This window comes from Artemia sp. Qi Xiang Cuo, chromosome 18 (assembly GCF_049724085.1).
Source record: "Artemia sp. Qi Xiang Cuo chromosome 18, ASM4972408v1, whole genome shotgun sequence".
Classification (NCBI taxonomy): domain Eukaryota; kingdom Metazoa; phylum Arthropoda; class Branchiopoda; order Anostraca; family Artemiidae; genus Artemia; species Artemia sp. Qi Xiang Cuo.
Window position 1 is genome coordinate 23,685,324 of NC_142811.1, and position 13,996 is coordinate 23,699,319.

At 35.0% G+C, this 13,996-nt stretch overlaps 1 protein-coding gene across 1 annotated transcript in view; it reads right to left on the bottom strand.

Moving 5' to 3' along the window:
* The window catches only part of LOC148941343 (remodeling and spacing factor 1-like), a 54,508-nt gene that overhangs the window by 4,225 nt on the left and 36,287 nt on the right, over positions 1–13,996 (bottom strand). The window contains exon 3 of the mRNA XM_089104340.1: positions 3,992–4,191. Coding sequence (XP_088960466.1) covers positions 3,992–4,191 — 200 coding nt within the window. The remainder of the gene's footprint in view (positions 1–3,991; positions 4,192–13,996) is intronic.

Genomic DNA, 13,996 nt, shown 5'->3' on the forward strand with positions numbered 1-13,996 from the left:
GTGTCTCAGATGGCAAAGTGATTCAGATGGCTTTTCTTCAACGACAAATGGTGCATTATCGCCATGTTGGGGCAAAAATTGTCACCCTGAGACGCGAAAGGATGGAGGGTTATGCCTGGTCTAGTTATCCGCTAATTAATTGACCAACTCATTACTTTAAATTTGACAAATTCACTTGAACGCTTGAAAACCAGGACAACTTATAGTAGGCTATTCGGTGATTCGGATGGCTTTCCTACAACGGCAAATATTTCGTTATTGCCTTGTTGGGGCAAAAATCAACACTATGAGACAAGAAAGGATGGAAAGTAGAACTAAAGGTTAGAAAAAAGCAACAGAACACAAAATTCGCATTCAAGTGTGTTCTCTCCCATTATTCTAAAACTTACTCCTACCAACTATACCTTAAAAGTGTAGCTGGGACGTTCTTTATCAAGGAAAACTAAAAATTTCGTATATCTTTAGTTATAATGCCAAAACCAAAGGTCAGTTGCAAAAATCATAAAACTTGATGCAAAAGAGTGAAATTTGAGGTCATAAGGTATCTTAACTTACTTGTTTTTTGCCCATTCCAAACCACACATTGCTCACGCTGTCCCATTTTATTTTATGAAAAAGCTCAGACAGTAATGGTGTTCTCATCATTGGCTAGAGCAGTAATTTAGTTGTAACTATTTTTTTTATAGATTATATTAATAAAGATTTAATATAAAATTTCAGACATGGTAAATTTTAAGGGTATACTGTTTACTAATTTTTACAAGGATTACACCATTTTTAAGGCGGGAAAGAGATTTTTAACATTCTCTAAATGTTATAATTTTTGAAATTATGAAGACCAAAACCTAAATTATGCAGCGTAATCCCGGAAAGCCCAAAACTAAAAGTGTTACATTTAGAATCAGCATAAAATGAAGATCCTAGTGTTCTTTTCAAACTTTCGTTTATTTAAGTTGTGCTTATTGGGGACAATAACGGTTCTTTACTCTTTCAAGTAGAAGTGAATTTCCGATTGGCATTAATATACGGTTATAAAATACAACCCTTTTTAATTAGATAACAAGTGTCGCATTACAAGGAATACTGATAAGTTCCAAAAAAAATTAATGAATTCTGTATCCCAACGGAAATTGTCACTAGTGCGTTTCCCCCAGCAGAACGGAGCAAACACTGAGTTAGTTTTTACACAGGGAAAGATGCAGATAAAGTGGTAGCACCACCTTAATCAGTGGTAATTACCGTTTAATTTCATTTGACTTGATTATTCATATTTCATTTCCGTTCATTTAGGTTTCATACATTCATCCATAGTAGTATGGATAAAACTACTTATGGATGGAATTAGCCAAGAAATTTACAAACCCAAGCCGACTAGAGACGCAAAAGTTATGGTCCCGTTTTTGGGTGCCCTAAATATTTTAGGCTTTTAGCGTGGGGTAAACAAAATATTCGAATTTTAGTAGCTTCTTTCGTCGGCACTGATACAGAAAAAAAATAATTGAGAATTAGCCAATAGAAAAAAAAACTTTTGGCCGAAACCAAGATGTTTTTCAAGTTCTTCAAACGCTTAGGAATCCCCATTACTAAGGGAATGACGAATATGAGTTCCAAACTTTTCAGAAAAAAAATTGCTGGCCCTTTTTTGAGTGAGTCAATATTCCATGACTCCTGATCTCTTTGCACCCCCACATTCTTACCTGATAACTTTAGAGGGCCTGGGTACGTATATTGTCTTTCGATTTACTTGGCTACATCACAGTGAAAAAAAGGCCTAAAGCTTTAAGTAGATCAGAGACAAAAATTTGTTCGGGCCCTCTTCCCTTCCACAACCCAAAAAACGTTCGCTTATTCCGCCCCTACACTCCTTGAAAGCTTTCAAATCAGTCCCCACCGCCCCCAAGCCGTTCCCAATATATTAAAGATATGGTGTATTGGTAAACTGGGTTTATATAGCGTTTTTTGATTTTTCGATTTGCCGGGGTACGTAAAATGCATATACTCCATTGGTTCCATTGGGGCTTATAGCGCCAAAACTTTTACGCGGATTACAGACAAACAAGTTTCGCCTCTCTCCCCTCTGCCCCTCCCTTGACTCTAAATTTGCACATCACTGGTCCTCCATCTTCCAACACTCCCTGAAAATTCCAAATTAATCCCCTTTTCGTTACCAAGACATTGCAGATACGTTAGTTTAATAGCGTGGCAGCACACAATTTTTGATTTGCCTTGGTATTTAACCTTGAATAGATTCTAGGGGCTTATATTGTAGCGCAAAAACGCTCTAATGGATTGGAGACAAAACTATTTCACACTCAAAACTGTTTCAACTGATCAAGTTGGACACCAATATTTCAGGGAAGTTTCAACTTAATTCCTCAAGCCATTCCAAAGATATTGCAGATACGATATTTTGATGAGCGAGCAACATATAATGACTTTTGATTTACCATGCTACTTAATACTGCTTAGATACTAAGCCCAAAAACATTTAGCTGGATAGAAGGGAAAATATTTTCAGCCCCACCCCTTCCATCCAGCCTAAAAACTGAAGTTTCCCATAGCCATTCCTGAGATATTGCATCTATTATATTTTGATAACCCAGATCAACACACTGTCTTTCAATTTACCTCTGCCACTCTCCCCAAGTCAAAATTTGAGGTCCGTCTTGAGGTACCCGTACAATGGGTACCTGAAGCCTGAAGCAGAGCTAGTATTTCTCAGTCAATAGTTTTCTGCATTCCTGGAAATACAATTGCTAGATAAATCAGATTTTATTTTTCCAGTTCTCTTTAGCTTACCACCGCAATTAATGAAAAAGAATAACATCAGGTGTGTTTCATGTGAAGAGCCTTGATAAGCCTTATTTTAGCAATTTCAAATTAAGGAACTATACTTCCTTAAATTGTATTTATACACTGGAGAGTTGCTAACAGTGGAAGGTAACTTCTATGTTTATAGGGTTCAATTTTGAATAAATTGAAAATTACCAATCTATATTGCATAGTCTACATGAATCAAGAGAAAAAAAACTTAATTTTTTCAATTTCTATTGAATTTCTTAGCATGTTTATAAGTAATGAAAAAAGGGATATAAAGACTTGTGACAAAAATTTATCAAAACAAAAGAAGGAAAAAAGTGAAAGTTTTTCTTTTCAGAGAATGTAGTATTATAGGGAAGTGATAACACTGGACAAGAATATCAGAATTGCAATTTCAGGAAAGATGAAGATTATCTTGAACTGTTCCTTAGATAAAGCATGATATAGCATGCTAAGCTATATTTTGTCAAAAATCGCACATGAGAAACGGCACTCCAGCTGTCATATTTGGTGACTTGACTGCTCCTTACTTTTTCCATAATTTCATTGACCTGAGCCATAATTGCAACTGAGCTTATAAGAGGACCATTTCATCCCTCCCCACCAGAACTGGTATAGGCTATGTAGAAAGCTTTTTGGTAGAAAGGAAAAAGCAATTTCTTTTCTTCAACTGCTAAAAATATTTGCAGTCGTTTCATTTGTTAACTCGAAACTTTGTACTGCGACCTGTATGGCAACTCCACCTTTTTCTACAGAGGCATTCTTACCTTGCCAAAAGTTCCCATTTCTCATCGTCTTCGTCTTCCATATATGCTATTCAACCTTGAATATATTCTAGGGGCTTATATCGTAGTGCAAAAACGCTCTGGTAGATGGGAGACAAAACTGTGTCAGCCTTCTGTACCATTCTTCCAAAATTTTAGGTCAAATTGAACACCAATATTTAATGGAAGTTTCAACTTGATTCCTCAAGCTATTCCCGAAATATTGCAAATACGACATTTTGATAGGCAGGAAACATATAATACCTTTTGATCTTCCTTGCTACTTAATGCTGATCAGATACTAAGCCTGAAAAATATGACAACTCCACACTTTTCTACTTTCCAAGGAGATGAAGTTATCAACATTCCATAGTGGCTTCTGTTTTTTTCTACAGAGGCAATCTTACCTTGCCAAAAGTTCCCATTTCACATCATCTTCATCTTCCATATACAACCATATATTACACTCCGTATCAACTATGTACCAGTATTTTCGGCCATGTTTGTCTCTACCAATGGGTTGAAACCTCAAGCCTTCTGGTCCCAATCGAAGTATTTCAGCCTTAAGACCTGCACCTGGGTTGTCTAATGACGTCTCTACCAAATACTAAAAGAAAACTAAATATTTACATTTAATTAGCTTGTATAATTCTTTTTTCCTTTACTTAGAAATGTGTTTTTTTCCTTTTCAATTAGTCGTACACACTGTGTTTCAATGTACTAAGCTTAGAGGTTACAACATTTCCGATTAAAAAAAATCGGTAAAATAAAACACCAAAAACAAGTTTATAAGACAACTTATACCCTTGTACCTCTTTCCATTCAGGATAGCCGAAACAACTGACATCAATTTGTTTCTGATCTGCCATAGTTCAAGCCTGACATTTGAGTTACAGCGTTTATGGTGAATGGTATTATTCTTATATCCAAGCCACCAAGTTATAGTCATAAGTGTGGATAAAAGCAAAATTACGCTTGACTACAGCATCAATAATGCGTATGTGAATTGGTGCAATGTTGGTGCAATGAGTTGGTGAGTTGGTGCAATCTTGGTGAGTTGAGCAATGTTCAACTTTCAAGTGTGATCTTTAGCATTGACCTATCAGAGTGACAAATGAAACTCAGAGAGGAAAGACAATAACAAAATGAAATAAAAAAAGGGTGAAAAAAACGAGGATTTTGTAAATGGCCTACCACAATCTTTTAAAGAGGTAATTGAGATAAAAAAATACATAAACCTAAATTTAGCGATAAATAGAGACACTGGAGATATTTCATTAAGCCCCATTTATAAAAATTTAATTTTGAAGGACTCAATCAATATTTTCGCCCGGTCTAACTCGAGAGAACCTATTTGCACATCAAATCAAGACCGAATTTGTAGACCAGCTAAAGCTATAGCAAAACAAAGAATTATTGCTCAATCATCCTAGTAAATTTCTTTTTCATTGATTCCAACCTGGTTCTTATTTAGTTTATGTTCTGTTGTTGTAAAGTAAACTTCGAAAGATTCGATTTTTGTTGGATTCTTGGTTCTTTTCTTTCTTTTTTTTTTTGTTTAGAACTGAGGACGACTTGGCAGAGGTCCTTGTCGAAACATTTGCTCGTTTCTTCGTCTTTATGGTTCACCACTGGCAGACAAAATCCTCGTTTTTTCATCCTTTTCTTATATTATTTTTCATTTTGTTATTGTCTTTCCTCTCTGAGTTTCAATTGTCATGTATAGCCAGTGCGGTCTTAGAATGTATTTCCTATCAGAGTGAAGACTCAAGGCAAGGTCGACTGAAATCAGGAAATATTGAAGCTTTTAAAAGCAGTGTTTCCTTATCTGACGATAAAATCATCATCATTCAATCAGGTTAGTAGACCATACAAAGGATCAAATTGGTGTCAATACAGGCTTTTCAAAGCACTATCCAGTCATTTCAATATTTCAACTTCTGCAGTGCAAATCTGATATTAAAATCAAGAAAAAACACATATCATTCATAAACTTCGGGCTTTTTATCAACAGGTGTAACTAAAATTTGGCTCAAGCATTAGTTATCAAACTTGTTGTAGATAACAGATGGCAGGATAATCGTTAGCTGTTATTAAATTAAAAGAAACAAAATTTTGAAGAAACAAATACAATATCCAAATTTAAATCAGCAAAAAGTAACTCGTCCAAAAAGTCAAACTTGAAACAAACAAAAAATATTCTGAATTAAAGAAATTAAACACAGATAAACAGAAATTATAATGAATAATGAAATCTTAAAATAAATTTAAAAAAAGGATCAAGAACTGAGTTTTTAAGGTCGACGAAAATACTGAACGAAGCAATACGAATATTTTGGGAGGACAACCACTACCCTTCATTAGCGCTATGAGAAAAAATTAGAAAGAGACACATTCATTCTCTGAATAAAAATGACAGCAAAAAAAACCGAATGAACAAACTGATAAATGCATATAATTTATCCTAGAAGATTCTGCTTACTTTCATTTAAAGAAAAAAATTAATTAATTTCTTATCATTTTTCAGATCATGCCTGAAATCTCCTCCTCGGGAAATTTTCCCCGGAAACCACCAATGGCAAGTTTCCCCCACGGAAAATTCCCCCGCGAAAAATGTCCAAATGTTTCCCAATAGCAGAAATTATCTGTAAGCAATGGATAAATTACAAAACTTAAAAAGGCACTTAAACTTCTACAATGAGGTTCTCCAATTGGTTTGAAGTTAGGGAGGAAGGGAGATACCTCAAAGATTGCATTTAATGCCAAAACATCCCAGTTCTCATTGACCCTCCAGATAAGCACATAATTAGTTCTAAGGGAGAGAGGAGGGGTGGGTGGAGGCAAGAATTGATGTAAAATCCCTGGGGCCGTAACCAGGACTTCTGTTTGAGGGGGAAAGGGTACAAAAAACTTAAAAAAACGCATCAAAAATGTAAATTTGATCTTTAATCCCTCTTGATTTATGGGAATATTTCTGGTCAACGCGTCACGGTCGACTTTCTCACAACTCTATTTTTTTTAAACAATAAAAAACTTTAGCGTAAAGAGCGAGGTGCTGAGGAGGGGACAGCCCCTTTCATATACGGAATAATTTCTGTTCGTTTTAAGTTTTAACGTCGTTCCTTACTTTCAATTAAAAAAAAAACTTGTTTTTTTTTATTTAATCTTAATTAAGGATTACATTTTTTCCCTTAGTCCTCTCCCTTTTTTAATATAGGATATAATGCGGTTTGAACACCTATGGCAAGTCTCGGACCAGGAATGAAATGCCAATTCTTTGCCAAGGGATCGGAGTGAAGGGCAGCCAGATGATTTGGGTGATTATCTGTCCAGTTTACTCTCAATTGCTGACCATTGGTTGTACAAAATTGTTAAATGGTACAAAAGTATTCCATTATTCAGAAATATACAGGTAAATTTGATAATTTTTTTCAAAGGTTTGATGACAAATATTGGATCGATACAGACATTTGTAGTTTTGCTTAGAGACTGATTCCATTAGCGCTGCCAGGTACATCAGTTTCTGCTGATCTTTATCAGTTGTCTGTTTATTTTGGCTTTGTTTTTGCCACCTTGAGCTGTTTTTCTTCTCTTTTTATTTTCAGAGATTCATTTTCATATATGCTCAAATTTGGAAACATTTTGGTCATATTATAGGCGAAGGAGGATAAATTCACGAATTTGTGGAAACAGTGAAGCAGAAATGGTGGACCCAACACCCGTAAAGAAAAGTTGTGCCTTATACTTGGAACCCTGTCCCTCTAGGAAAATGACAACTTGGAATCTATTATAGCCATGCTGCTTTGATTTCTTTTGGAAAGTAATATAGGTTATAATGCTAGTATCAAACAGTCCGTGGTAACAAACGGTAAGTAAGGAGCAACTCGATCCAATACTAACCAAAACTCTAAAAAACGAAATTTTGAAAACAATAGATACGTTAAAAGCATTGGCTTTTTATGATGATTCCAAATATATAAAATTTATTAAGTTTCATATTACCCATAAAAAGATACGAGCTTGAGAAAATGTGCCCAATTTTCGAAAAAGAGAGGGAACACCCCCAAAACGTCAAGTAATCTTGATAAAAGTTACACCATGAGATTCAGCAAGTCAGATAACCCTCTGTAAAGGCTTCAAGCTTGTATCTACAAAAAAGTTTAATTTTGTATTTTTTGGCAGAAGAAATATCACAGATGTGTGTTTATTTATTATTTTTTTTATTATTATTATTCTTTCCAGATGTAATCGTATCAAACTAATAGTCCTAGAAGATCAGGAGATAGCTCTTTCGAACGAAAATAAAAAGTTCTAGTGCCCTTTTTAAGCGACGAAAAATATTAGCAGGCACCTAGCCCACCTAACACGCCAATTTTCCCCAAAGGCATCGTATCAAAATTTTATTCACCATAGTCGAAACCTCCCAAGTTTAAGTTTCAAGCTTCTATCTACAAAAAGGTTTAAAGGTCTAATGTGTGTTTTTTTTTCTTTCCAGGGGTAATTGTGTTCAACTAATAGTGCTAGAAGATCAGGAGATAGCTCTTTCGAACGAAAAAAGCTCTAGTGCCCTTTCTAAGTGACCAAAAAGATTAGAAGGCACCTAGCCCACCTACCACGCCAATTTTTTTCCCAAAGGCATCTGATCAAAATTTTGAGGATAGCCATTTAATTGACCATAGTCAAAACCTTTCATAGTTCCTTGGGAAAGGGCTGCAAGTTAAGCAATTTGCCCATATTTTTACATTTAGTATTTGTTATTGCGAAACCTATGGAGATTTTTTTGGGTTAATTTTCTAAGGGAGGGGGATTTTTTCATCAAAACTTGAAATGAACAGAAATTATTCTGCATATAAGGGGACTGTCCCATCCTCAACCCTAGCTCTTCATGCTAAAGTGTTTTAGAACTTTCTAAAAAACTTATTGTTCTAATGAAACGGCCCCTGTAACCCCCCCGTATATAGGACAATTTTAAGTTTTAATCTTGCTCTTTACTTTCAGTTCAAAAAACTTGTTGGTTTTTTGCTCAATTTCTGGTCATTTTTCAAACAATAATGGAGACCCGGCTCCCCTCCATGGAAAATTACCTTCTCCACAGAAAATCTCTATGAAAAGTTCCTAACACATAAAACAACCCCTCCCCTTAATGTCCCCCCAGGCAATCCCATCCTCCCTGAAAATTCCCCCAGAAAATTTATTGCAGACAATTCATACTGAAAAATTCTCTCTAGCATACCTTCATTTGATAAAGAATTTAGTTTCTGATCGATTTTAAAATTGTGCCAGAAATCCCCCATTCCGTGGAAAGGCCCCCCCCCCCAGTTGATAGTTACTGCCATGGAATATTCCCCAATGGAGAATTTTTACTGCAGAACAATAGGAGGGAGCTAGTTGCCATTCAATCTTTTTGGTCACTTGAAAAGAGTACTAAAACTTTTAATTTCCATTGCAATTGACTGTATCCCAGTATTATATGACAATTGGTTCAATACAGTCACCCTTAGGGAAAAAAACAACAACAAATAAGCACAAAAATTCTACATTTTTGCATATGGGAGCTTAAAACTTAAAAGTAGGATTTTCTGATACCCTGAATCTGATAGTGTGATTTTCATTAAGATTGTTTAACATTTTGGGGGTGTTTCCCCCCTTTTTCGAAATTCAGGCAGATATTCTCAAGCTCAAAGCTTTTGATGAATAACACTCACTACCAAATCTCTGTCTACCAATATCAAATTTTTTTTTTTTTTTAGGGTTTTGTTTATTGAGCAGAATTGAGCAGAATAAACTCGTCCTTTTTCTTCTCACTATCACCTTTCGGAGCTAACCAATCTGGAAGGACAACTACACACTGGATCAACTGTAATACCAACGCTGTCAACATTTGAACTTTTTCGTCTGGAGAAACGCGAAAAGTTCGTAAACTCCGTCTGGACGACGGAAGACGAGCAATTGAGGCTAAGATATCACCAAGAACTAATCATCGATACGTTTAATACCGTAAAAATAACTGATTATAATGCATAAGAAAAAAAAACATAAATCTACACACAGTAAGACCTTAGAAGCCTAAAACTTTCGGGGCGAAGGCTAAACAAGTTAAAACGGGAGGTTTGTTCGTGAATTAATTTGATCTTTTTGAAATTAAAAGTAGAAATGGATACAATTTGAATAAATTTAAAATATGCTTTTGACATTAGTTAGTTTTTGACATAATTTTTTGTTGAATGTTGAATGGGTCATTTTGACATTATTTGACATGTAATTGAGCACTAGCGTAGGATTACATCAAAGTCAATATAGGGTAATACTAATGGCCAATCAGTCCTAAAAAAAACGTTATTTACAATTCTACAATCAATTATATTTCCATGAACTGAAAGGAATTGCTACAAAAAAAGGAAATGTATTTATCTAACAAATTCGAAAACGTTATTGGAGAAAGGATAATGGAATTAGAGCACAAAAACTAAAAATAAAACTATGTTTTACAGTTTTGTATCACATTTTTATACTTGTAATGAACTTCGAAATCCTATTTTAATCGCTATTTACATTTGAACGTCCTATTTTTAATTTTCCGTACACTGAATTCCCACGAAGTGCTGGCGACATATTTTTATCAGTTAGCAAATCTGTTTTCACGAACTAACTAAATTTTTTTTAGCAACAACGGGTGCGACAGAAACAGGCCCTAGGAGGGTTTTTAAGCTATTTGCGCTATTTATTGTGTGTCTCATCATTTTACTTCTCGTAAGTTCCCTCGTATTCTTGTAATGATTGTAAAGTCAAGTATCGTAATCAGGATACGATACTTCAGGTATCGATCAGGATTTTTTTTTTTTTTTTTTTTTTTTTTTTTTTTTTTTTTGTAGTATATTGTGGTTTGTCGGGTTTGACTGCTATTTAATGTTTTTAAAAAGGAGTATTAGTGATTATTAGAGAAGCAGGGGAAAAAAAAAGGATTTTTTGTTTTTTTTTTATTAGAAAAAAGGAGTACTGGTTTCGAAACTGTAGTTCGTCTTCTTCTGCCACGTAGAATTTATTTCATCTACATTTATTTACATTTTGTTTAAATAAAACATTTATTTGAAAATGTCTACCACAAGTTTCAATGGAGCCGAATTGTTTTCTTATGCTTAGTTATGAAAAAACAAAACAAGCAACAGAAGCAACGAGAACAACAAATAAGCCTTAAAAACTAATTGAAAACAAAAAATGTAATGCATAAAAGGATGAGCGGTAAATGACTTTTGTGAAATATAGAAAAAACAAGCTTAAATAAAATAAACCATAAAAACACGGATAAAAGCCAACATTGAAAGAAAATGCAAAGATAGAAAGGTAAAAAAACGACTCTTAATAAAACTATGACACATTGCTGTTATCACCTATCATGATAGAATCTCAAACACCAAGCTTCTCCAAAATCTCAAGGTCAAACTTACCATCATCGAGAGAATAAAACGGCGGCAATATAGATGGCTAAGAGACAACAAGCGTACGGAAAGCACTCCTCTCCCGAACGTAGCCTTTGGAAGCTGGGTACATGGTTCTCGACCTAGTAGATGCCCCCAAAGAATGGAAAGAAAACTCCTCGTCGCTCAACTTTCGTACCTTCTCCGCCTGGGCAGAGGATAGAAGTTCATATAGGAGTTACATCAACGGAATGGTAAAATAAGAGGTCCCAAAATGACCTTCAGGGATGGATGGGACTTCTGTCAAGTAACTAAAGCCAAATATTTCATTGTTTTTATAAAATCAAAACGAAAAGCCAAAGATTATATTTTGCCTCTTTAGCTCGGAGGTGTTTCTTCAGCGCAAAAATGTTGTTTCTTGTATAGCCTTATGGTGTTTTCGTTGGCCTTGGGAGGAACCCACTCTCGGCCTTCATTTCCACAATTTTGTTTTTGACCTAAGCGATCGTTTCGGCTATAAAGATTTAACTGACTCAAAACTCTTAGATAAAGTGGCGCCATCTAAAACAAAGAAACTTAAAAGGCCATAGTAAAACGAAGAAACCAATAAGGATTTTACTGACTCAAACTCTTGGATAAAGTGGCGCCATCTAAAATAAAGAAACCTAAAAGGCCATACTAAAACCAAGAAACCAATAAGGATTCCATCCTCAGTTAGTTGAAGTAAGTTAAAGTATTACAAATTCTACAGACTCTTAGCATTTAACTTAAGATTTTAAGATTTAAGATTTTAACGCCCAGGTTGGTAGAAATAGGGATAGATGGTATCCCAGCCTAGGTAAATTTTGTGTTGGAAAAGAAAACAGCAATGGATACAGAATTTTCCAATTTTGTGGGTATAACAATCTAGCTATAACTAATAGATCGTTTGGTTATAAAATGGCTCGTGAGCTAACAAAGTGTTCACATAATGATAAGACGACAAAACTTGTTCATTATGCTTTTGCAGACCAAGGACTTGGAAGATCAATTCAAAATGCTAGGGTCTATAGAAATGACTCTATTGATACTAAAAGTAAAAATCACCATCTAGAAGTGTCAAGGGTTAATTTAAAGCTGAAATATCGGAAGGGTAAGTACCTCCCGGGAAGTATTGATGTTGGTAGACTCCAGGATGAGAATTTGAGAGAAACTTTCCAGGAACAGTTGAATACTAAACTAGAGAGTTTAAAAGTTGATAATGTAGAAGATGGTTGGAATAATTTTAGAAAAATAATTTGTGAAGTTGCTGAAGGTGTATTAGGGAAGAAAGGTAGAACTGCAGCTAAGAATATTAGTGAAAAAGCTTCATGTTTAATAGAAAGGAGAAAGGACTTGTACAAGAATTATATGAGTGATAGATCATATGAAAATAAAAGAAATGTAAAGAAAGTGGAGAAAGCATTAAAATATGAACTAAGGAGGTGTGAAGTGGAGGCCATAGGTAAAATTGCTGAGGATCTAGAAGATGCAGCTAAACGGCATAATAGTAAAATATTGTACTGGCACGTTAACAAATTGAGAGGGAGTAGTCAATCAAGACTTGTCCCAGTTAAAGATAGGAATGGGGTCGCAATTAGTGACAAGGAAAAAACTAAAGCGAGATGGGCCGAACATTTTGAGAATTTGCTTAACCGAGATAGAGTTACATGAACACATATATAGGAAAATGAAAAAGTTTGTGCTACCTTGGATGTGAAGGAAGATTTGTTTTGTAAGGAGGAATTAGCAACAGTACTAAAAGGATTAAAGAATAATAAGCCTCCAGGTGCTGATAGGGTGTTAAATGAGTTTCTTAAATATGGTGGCTCTGAGGTTAGAAATAAGTTATTGAAGATTATGAATATGATTTTTGAAAATGGGGATGTACCTAACGATTTTAGGAAAACCTTAATTAAGCCACTTTATAAGAAAGGTGATAAAAGTGAGTGTGGTAATTATCGAGGCATTAGTCTTTTCTCTGTAGGTAGCAAATTACTTAGTAGTATGATACTTTTTAGACTGAGAGATGCCGTAGACAAAGTTTTAAGAGAAGAGCAGTGCGGTTTTACAAAAGGTAGAGGATGTGTCGACCAAATTTTGACTCTTAGGTTAATAATTAAGAAGTGCCTGAATTTTCAAACACCTTTGGTCCTCAGTCTAGATTTTGAGCAAGCGTTCGTTTCTGTTGATAGAACAGCTTTAGTAAAGATTTTATCCTTGTATGGTAGACCAGACAAATACATTAAAGTAATTAGTGCTATTTACGAGAAAAAACACTGCTGCGGTTAAGGTAGGAAATGAGGTTAGCAGCTGGTTTTGTATTAAATCAGTAGTTAAGCAAGGTTGTGTTCTATCCCCCTTTACATGGATTATTTTGATGGACTTTGTTTTAAGGACCACAGGAAGGGCAATGGGAGACCATGGAATCAAATGGGGAGGAAAAACTTTCCTGGTTCTAGATTATGCTAATCATTGAATCATCCTAGATGAAAGTGTGAGCAAAATGAGTCAAGTTTTATATGTTTTGCCAGTTCTGGGTGCTAAAATAGGTACGAAAATTAGTGTTAAGAAGACTAGGTCACTAAGGCTAGGAATAAGTGAAGATGAAAAGGTGGCGTTGGGAAACGAAAAAATTAATCAGGTGGACAGCTTCACTTACCTTGGTCGTACTACTAGTCAAAATGGGGGTAGCAGTGAAAATGTTAAAAGTAGAATAGCCAAGGCTTTGGGTGTTTTTTTCATAGTTAAAAAAAGTTTGTAATAATAGTAAGATAAGTGTACAAACCAAGATTAGAATATAAGAAGCTATAGTAATGACAGTGGCAAAATATGGCTCTGAAGCATGGACGCTCCAAAAAGCGGATAAAGATTTGCTAGATGTTTTCCAGAGAAATTGCTTAAGGATTGTTCTGGGTACCGCCTGACTGACCGTATTTCAAACAATAGGCTATACGAAAAATGTGGTTCAATACCGCT